Raw genomic sequence first — 8,673 nt, 5'->3', positions numbered from 1 at the left:
ACTCAAAAATCAAATTCTTTGCAATTGTTCTACTTTTTGTAGGCGAAATAGAAATTATGAATAGAATGAAATCGTAATAGAATTCAAATGAAAATAACCGCATTACTCCATTTAGCGCCAATTTGCAGAAGAAAAAAAATATTCACTTATTATTGTTTTTTAAATATTTCGCGATTCTTACATAATTTTTTAATATTATTCATTATATTGCAGACAAAAAAATTCTTGAAAAATATTAATTTATTGCAACTGCTATTTTTACATTAAAAGTAGGATTTCAAGGTTTGAGATTAAGGTGACATTATCACAAATTTTTTTTTTGCTAATAATGGCAGTGGTTACTACGGCAGTTGCAGAATTTACAACTATGTTGATTATGGCGAGAGCACTTGTTGCAACTGTCCTGACAACTACCACGAGCACAACCTCCACGATGACCATAATTATCCATACTGTAATTTCGGTAGCTTTGATGGTTATTCCGTTTGTATGGTCTATAAAAATTGCCCCGTGAAGAGTTTCCTTGAGAATAATTAGCCCGTGAAGACATTCCTCGTGAAAATCTGCCGCGTGAGTTATTCTTCGATGAATTACCCCTTGAGTTGCCACGTGAAGATGTATCCCGTAACTTGTTCTAACAGAAATTTTTGTAAAGTGTATTTTACTACTGAAAATCAATTTAGAAATACAATTTTTCTTTGTTGAAAATAGCTAAACAATTTTTTAAAAGCAAAAAATTGTACACTAAAATTACATTAACTTTTAAACAAGTTTTCTTACTTGGGCTGGAGCATCTTCTTTTTCAGAAGCCTGATTCGATCCTGATTTGGTTAAAGTTGAGACTATTTCTTTAAATTTTGATGATGGCGGTTGTTCTTGTTTGGATTCGAGTTTTTTTTCTAATATTTCTTGCCTTTTCTCAATATTGTTCATTTTTTCAAGAATTTGATGCAAAACCTCCTGAGAAAATTTTAAAACGCATTTAATTATTCAAAAATTAAAATATTGTTAATTATAAACATTTCAGTACTTGTTATTTGTTTTTACTAAGAAATTGAAATTTTGTAAAATTTAGATAACAAGCAATCCGAAATTTAATCTTTCCTAAAACTTAAACTTTTAATCCACCTACTCTACCCTAATGTTAATAATCTTTCGAATGTTTTTGGAGAAATCAATTATTTCCATACAAAAGTTCAATTTTTCATAATAATTTTAACTCGTAATTTCTTTGTGAAATTATTAAAGTAAATTATTTACAATATACCAAAAATATAGAAAATAATTTAATTATAACAAAACATAATACAAAAAATTCTTACAATTATTTCTTAAAAATAATTTTTAAAAATTTCTGAACTTTTTCAATCCAAAAATTAAAGTATCCAAATAATAGCAAATTGTAAAAAATGTAGTAAGCAGTAGATTTTAGAAGATCCTGCACCTTTTTTAAATTTTAATTTACATGTAGAGAAATACAATGTTTTGTTTTGAAAATAACTGAAATGCTTGAAAAAATATTCTGGACAATTTAAAAAACTAATAAATTCTTTGAAGAATTGTAATTAAAAATTTTTAAAATAATTGTTCTCTTTAAATTTTAATAATTTTTTTTAAAATTAGATTTTTTATACAATTTTAATGTACTTATTTTTTGGTTGAATTTATAAATTTTAATAAAATGTTTGAAGAATTGATTTTACATTAAAATTTTTGAGAATTCAAATATTTAAATTTTTTTAAAAATTTTAATGAAATACTTGTAAAAATCCAGAAGTAAAAGAGAAAATTTAAGGTTTTTTAAAAATAAAAATTAAAGGTAAGCAAAAGCAATTTTCTATATTTTTAATACTTACATTGCTTTCCGATGAATTAGTTTCATTTGATGTTTGCTGCTGCTGTTGAATTTGTGCCTCAGCTTCAAATGTTTTTTGTCTCTCCTTCATATTATGCAGTTGCTGTTGCAGCTGCTGTACCAAAAGATTGGATGGCACAGTTTGCAGCAAAAGTGGCTGCTAGATGTAGGGGACTTGTCCTTTCGGATTCAGCGCATTTCGAAGCATGGCATGTTGCCCTTCAGCAATTACGCATTGCTGCTTCACCATTTTGATTTGCTCGGCGTGATTGTGCAAATCCATTTGGGCTTTCTCAAGTTTTTTATTTCTTAACTCTTCTTCCTCCGCTTTCTTTCTATCAGCATCCAGTTTGCGTTGAGCTTTGCTCGGCCTCCCTCTTTTTTTTTTGATTTTCAAAATTTTCGTCGTTGAACGATATCTCCGTTGTAATTTCCATACTTTCATCTTGAGATGACTCTATGTAACTTTCATAACCGATGGCTTCTTTCTACAAAGAATACAAGTTATCAATTTCACAGTGCGATTTTAAAAACAAAAATTGGCAATTTTTAGAAAATTACTTACCTCAACTACTTTCTCCACTCCAGTCATTTTCTTCAAATTCTAAAAAAGAAAAATCAATTGTTAAATTAAATTAATGTTTATTTTTTTATTTTCTGCGTATTAATGAAGAACCAGAACAAAAGTTAGTCCAATTTCATAATTTCGTGTTTTATATCAAAAAGTTAAATATAGTATAAATTATATTCAGTGTCAGCTTAAAGAATTCAATTTTTAATATTTTAAACCATTAAAAGTTGCATTTAAATAAAAATTACAATTTTTTGTCAAGAAGGAACGATTTAGATAACATAACCTAAAATTAAAAAACATTTCTCAATAGCAGAAAATTATAATTCTTATTCAAATGCAAGTTTTAATTGTTTACATTGTTGGCAATTATATTCACTATGCTTTAACTAAATGCTATCAACCTTAAAAACGCGATAACAATAAACATTTGAATAAACAAATTTTTTTTAACTTACCAAAAACCTTTAACACTTACAGGAACACGAGACGAATAAAGCTAGAAGCAGGAAACAAGAACGCTGGATTCCACAGGTTCGAAAATACAAAAACGAACTTCTCATCAAAACTTCTCCACTGATACCAACATTCTGCTTCGTTACTAGTAACATAAGGCCAACGCACAATAGGCTCGAGGCTTTTGACGTAAAATACTTTATTTTTTACACAGATAAAATACGTATTTTATCCGCCTATAATTATCTATTAGGCTGTATCCACAATAAGAATTTTCAGCGTTGTTCGCGAAAGGTACACGTAAGTTACGCGAATGTTTTGCGGAATTGCCAACTACTGGGAAAAAAATTTAGCTTTGTTTTGAACGTGGATATATAATCTCCAAATTAATTTCGGTAAAGGCATCGAATAACAAACACAACTTTATAATATTATATTATCGTTTATTATTATTATTATTATTAATTTATTATTATTATTAATTTATTATTATTATTATTATTATTATTATTATTATTATTATTATTATTATTATTATTATTATTATTATTATTATTTTTTTTTTTTTTTTTTGCGCAAGGGCAAGCGTGGAAATCTGCTACACCAAGGAGGGAATTACAACTCCAAGGATCAGACCGTCTCAAGGAGGCGCAACAATTTCTCCGAGGTGTGCGGGGTTGGCTTTCTACTCCTGTATAGGCCGACCCGCTAAAACCACACCCTTTTCTTGGAACCGTTTACTCTTACTTGCGGAACTGCCGTCTGGCTTTACACTTCGCAAGTAAAACGGTTCCCTTACCTTCACCTTCCGGTTCCGGAACTTCGTAGCCTACTCTTCCTTCACTTGCTCAAGGCTGGACAGAGAGGAGAGGGGATCTAAATTCTCCTCCTCCCCCTTCTGCTTGATCCCTGCCGAGCATTTAAGCATCTCCCGGTCAACCCGGGTCTTCCGTCTTTATCCTTTGTCGACATAACCTTTATGACAAAGGTTTCGATATGTCTCCAGGAGTCCACACTTTGGAGCATGATAGAGACCATGGTATCGGGGTTGAATCGAGTCTCAACCGCCGTAAACACGGCTTCTCTATCCTCGCTCCAGTGCTCACAGGAAAATAGCGTGTGTTCTGCGTCATCGATTTGAGCATCGCAGTACACGCATTTCGAAGCTTTTCTTATTTTGAATCTATGGAGGTAATGGCCGAAACAACCATGACCTGACAACGCTTGTGTCAGGTAATACCCAACTTCGCCGTGCTCTCTATCAAGCCAGGTGGCGAGGTGAGGAATCAGGCGGTGTGTCCACCTACCTTTTGAATCCCCATCCCATCTCTCTTGCCATCTTTCAACGAGACGTTTCCTCGCTTCATTGCGAATAGCCGCCTTTAGGCTATTACAGTTCTCTTGTTCCAGCGAGCCCGCTAGGTCCTTCCTTAGCCTAAAGACCTCCTGTCTTTCTCTCGCCAGTAAATCTACTGGCGGAGTGCTCGCCAGAACTAGGACTGCACTCGTTGAAACCGTTCTGTAGGCTGAAACCACTCTCCGTGCACAGCTTCCGTGTACGGAGAGTAGCTTATCAGAGATGCCGCGGTTCTTTAGGGCTTTATCAGCCCATGCAGGGGCAGCATAGAGCTGCTTTGCTAGACCCGCGGTCGCCACCAATCGCCTTTTCTTTTCCCTGGGGCCGCCGACATTGGGCATCATCCTCGAAAGGTTCCCAACGCACTCAGCGGCCTCGAGTGACTTGATGTTACAATGTTGGGAGAAGTTTAACCTTCTATCCAACGTCACTCCCAGGTACTTAAGATTATTCCCCCAGGAGACTTCGGTCTTCCCGATTTGAATCGGAGGGGTTGTATAAGGTCTCCGGTCTGTGACGAGCAAGGCTTCAGTCTTCTCAATGGCCATTTGAAGGTCATTGAGGTCTAACCAGCGTTTTACTCGTCTCAGACTTTCATTGATCCTTATTTCAAGGATTTCTAAGCTCTGCGCGCAACATACTATAATGACGTCGTCTGCAAAGCCGACTAAAAACGTATCTTCAGGTAGGTCGATTTGCAGGAGTTCGTCATACATGACGTTCCATACAAAAGGACCCACCTTAGAACCTTGGGGAGCTCCACATGTCATATCGTATTTGATATGACACGTGTCGCTCCTGTACACAACCCATCTGTTGCTAAGATAGTTGTCTATCATTCGCAACAGATAAGTTGGCACCTTCTTTCGTTTCATTGCTTCAATGCAATGGTCCCACCTTGCAGAGTTAAACGCATTACGTATGTCGATGGAAACGAGCGCGCAGAATCCTTTCTTTTTCCCCTCTTTGGCTTTCTGCGCCTTATTGACAACAGTGAGTATTGCATCAACTGTTGACCGGCCTTTTCGAAAGCCAAATTGATTCTCCGATAGGCTGTTTTCGCCTACCAGGATTTCCTGAAGTCTCTGCAGAACCATACCCTCTAGAAACTTACCCATCGTATCCAATAAACATATTGGTCTGTACGATGTGACCTTATCTAGAGGTTTGTCTCCTTTCCTAAGAAGGACCAACTTCTGTATCTTCCAGTCATTGAAGAACTCTCCAGCTTTCAAACACGCATTAAAGACGTTGAGAAGAAGCTCTGGGTAGACAGCGGTCACCTCTTTTAGGATTTCGCTGGCTATTCCGTCATTGCCTGGCGCTTTGCCATTTTTCAACGTCTTCGCCACCTTTTTTAGTTCTTCAAGCGTGAAGAGCTCTTCCCTCTGTACTACACAGTGAGTATAGTCCTCCCTGGGGATCGGTTCTACATGGGGGAATAATGCACTTATTATTTTCCGGACCCAAATCGGATCATCTAGACCAGGGGTTTTTTGTCTAGCCACCAATTTCTTGGTGACAATCTTGAACGCCAAACCCCATGGGTCATTTTCGGATTCACCGATTAGGTCCTTCCAGCAACGGCGTTGGCTATTTCGAACCGCTTGCTTGAAGATAAGCCTGGCTTTACGCCACTTTTTTTCGCAGCTCGGAGTTCCCCTTAGAATGGGTATATTTCCTCCTAGCTGCGTGGCATTCTCCTCTAAGGCAAGCGAGTTCGTCGTTCCACCAGTACACAGATTTCTTCCTTGCTCTTCTTGTCTGCCGGCGAGGCATGGACCGGTTGCACGCATCGACTATAACACGCCTCGCCTCTCGCACGGTATCATTGAGAGAAACTGGTTTTTTCATCCAGTTGAGTTCCTGGATGAGTCTCGACTCTTCTAGAGCTTCAACCAGTCTCTCTCTATTTAGTCTCTTGAGGTTCCAGGAGGGGTCCTTTCTGCTTTTCCGCAGTTCAATATTCCCTCCCGGATTTTCCTCAGAGACTAGAAACTCTATGTACCGGTGGTCACTCATGGTTTCTTCGTCCATCACTCTCCATTTCTTTATCCTGCGAGCCAGGCGGGGGGATGAGATTGTTATATCCAGGATAGATCCTGATTCCCCCCGCCTAAATGTGAACTCCCGACCCCGATTTATCACCACCAGGTCATTCGCAGAGACCATGTCGCCAACCAAGATCCCCCTCCTGTCCAAACGGGTCTCCCCCCATTCCGGGGACTTACTATTGAAGTCACCCGCAATGAGGACTTCCCCGCCGAACGTCCTAAGACTTTCTTCAAGAGAACGGATCTCGGCGTCGAACTTTGTGATGGGATCATTTGGGGAGAAGTAGCAGCTGTATACTCGTATACCAGCCACCTCCACCCAAACGAAACCATCCCCAGTCTCAAGGAATTCACCGATGGTGAGTTCGGGATTGCATATCAGTATGCCGGACCTCCCTGATGCATCCTGAAACCAGTTTGAGAATCCTTGCTTTTTATACTGTTCGCTCACGATCAGTATATCAGCTCCTCTCTCCCTGGCAGTCTGCTCAGGAGGTCTTGTGCGACGCTGCCTCTTCCAAGGTTGACCTGGAGAAAACTTAATTTGCTTTCAGCTTACGAAGTTCCTCCTTATATATTGGGCAGGACCCAGATCCTGGGATGTGGTTTGTTTCCTTCAAACCTTTATCCTCACAAGTTAAGCACTTACCATGGCTTTTGCATTCCTTGTGGGAATGGTCGGAAGAACCACACCTCCAGCATGCCTTGCTCCTGTCGGGTCCTTTACAGGTCTTAGACACATGTCCGTAGCAGAGGCACCTGAAGCATCTGTCCACTTCGACTCTAGGTCGGATTCTACAGTTTATCCAACCTATTTTCACCTTGGCCGATTTTAGTACCGCATCTGCGTCTGCTTCGGGGAGCTGCACTATTGCTAGTTTTTCCCCGCGGCGCAAGGTGATGAGTCGACAGGACACTTCCGTGTCGGTCCTGCCCAATGTTTGGCGGACCGCTTCGACTACGTCTCTTTCCTCCGTGGTCTCATCGAGATCCCTGATCTCGAGAGACCTTTTTGTCACAATAGGAGTGACTTCCGCCTTTTCTTTAAGGGCGTCAGTCAACTTCCTTCCGAAGCCTGTTACCCCCTGGCTTCTCCTGAGAACAAGAAGCAACTCCTGCTTTCTTGTTCTCCTGATTGCCAGGACCTCGGTTCCGGTCTCGGCGGGGTCGACCGACGTCTTTAATTGCTTCAGGATGTCGGCGTAGGATTCATTTCCCTTCGCCGTCACCCTGATAGCCTCCGTATTCCTTAGTTTTTTTGAGGAAGAGGCTTTTTTTTCTCCGTTTCCTGTTTTCTTTTTTTCTTTTTTTGGGGGTACTTTTACCCACTTTCCCTCGGCATTGACTTTCTCCGTCTGAGTTCCATTGGCAGGCAAGACTTTTGCTTCCTGCTGGATTTCCTCAGACGTCCTCTTCTTCGACACTCTCTCTTTCGGAGAGGTCGAAGCTCCCCTTTTCAGGGTTTGTGCCGAGGGGGGTTTTCCTTCCCGCTTGGGCTGGGGTGTCCCTGGGGTTCTAGGGGTGTTGGTAGGGGCACTTTTTTTAAACTTTGTCCTAGGTGTACTCGGCTGTTCCAAAGTTCTTTGGAGTTTATCAGCCGAGCAGCCAACGGCAAGGCCCGCATTTTTGGCCGTGCTATACACCTCTTTTACTATTTTGACTCTCTCCTTGAGCTCATTTGGGGTGTTTTTTATAAACGCCCCTTCAATGTCATGGATAGCCTTGTCTAAGGCTTCCATTCTACCTTTGAGTTCCTCCACAATATCAAGGAGCAACTTGCATGGCCCTGCCCATAAGGGCGTGGAGGAACCTCTCCTGTTTCCTTTGGCAGAAATTCTAGCCTGTTGCACTACCGAAGCCATAGTACCAATTGCCCCTTCATTACTTTCAGAGGGGGCCCGGTAGACTTCGGCTGTCACCTCAATTTCTTTAGGAATTTGAGGGTGCACCACAGGTGGACTTTGGTCAGTGTCCATTCCTTCGTTATCGAATGATATTTCGTTTTCCAATTCAATTATTTTTTGGGAATCCATTTAGTTTGTTTCACCAGCGCATCGTCTGTGGAGGGGCGGGTCGCCTAAGGTGAGAACGGGTACACCCACGGACGGCTATCCGCGCACGAATAGTCGTCCGACCCCAGTACTCTGGGGCCCACCAAGCGCTTAGCCAGTCCCGGAATACACGGACGGACTGGACTCGCCCGTAGCAGTATGGATTCCGACCTCCATACCCACCACAGACTTCCTGATCAGGGTCCGAAGCATTATTATTATTATTATTATTATTATTATTATTATTATTATTATTATTATTATTATTACTATTATTATTATTATTATTATTATTATTATTATTATTATTATTATTATTATTATTATTA

General features: G+C 40.0%; 1 protein-coding gene across 2 annotated transcripts; it reads right to left on the bottom strand.

Moving 5' to 3' along the window:
- Positions 1-222: 222 nt before the first annotated feature.
- LOC127285362 (serum response factor homolog B-like) lies at positions 223-3,376 on the bottom strand. 2 transcript variants are annotated; one of them, XM_051311338.1, is made up of 5 exons: positions 2,885-3,376; positions 2,421-2,459; positions 1,857-2,343; positions 781-960; positions 223-634 (listed from the first exon to the last, which is right to left on the bottom strand). In XM_051311338.1, exons 3-5 carry the CDS (start codon positions 1,944-1,946, stop codon positions 323-325), a joined length of 582 nt encoding a protein of 193 aa, XP_051167295.1. In that variant the 5' UTR covers positions 1,947-2,343; positions 2,421-2,459; positions 2,885-3,376; the 3' UTR covers positions 223-322. The 2 variants fall into 2 exon arrangements, with proteins under 2 accessions (XP_051167295.1, XP_051167294.1); XM_051311337.1 differs by having other exon boundaries at positions 2,905-3,376.
- Positions 3,377-8,673: the final 5,297 nt, after the last annotated feature.

The sequence above is a fragment of the Leptopilina boulardi genome, unplaced genomic scaffold (assembly GCF_019393585.1).
Source record: "Leptopilina boulardi isolate dan_hultmark-lab unplaced genomic scaffold, ZJU_Lbou_2.1 LbouV2_332, whole genome shotgun sequence".
NCBI lineage: Eukaryota > Metazoa > Arthropoda > Insecta > Hymenoptera > Figitidae > Leptopilina > Leptopilina boulardi.
The sequence above is the reverse complement of the archived record's forward strand: the minus strand, read 5'-3'. Positions and strand labels throughout refer to the sequence as shown.

Coding starts and splice junctions, on each gene's coding strand:
- LOC127285362 (XM_051311338.1), bottom strand. CDS start 1,946: ATGAAGGAGAGACAAAAAACATTTGAAGCTGAGGCACAAATTCAACAG. Junction 961..1,856: donor CTAATTCATCGGAAAGCAAT/GTAAGTATTAAA, acceptor AAATTTTCTCAG/GAGGTTTTGCATCAAATTCT. Junction 635..780: donor AAGAAGATGCTCCAGCCCAA/GTAAGAAAACTT, acceptor AATTTCTGTTAG/AACAAGTTACGGGATACATC.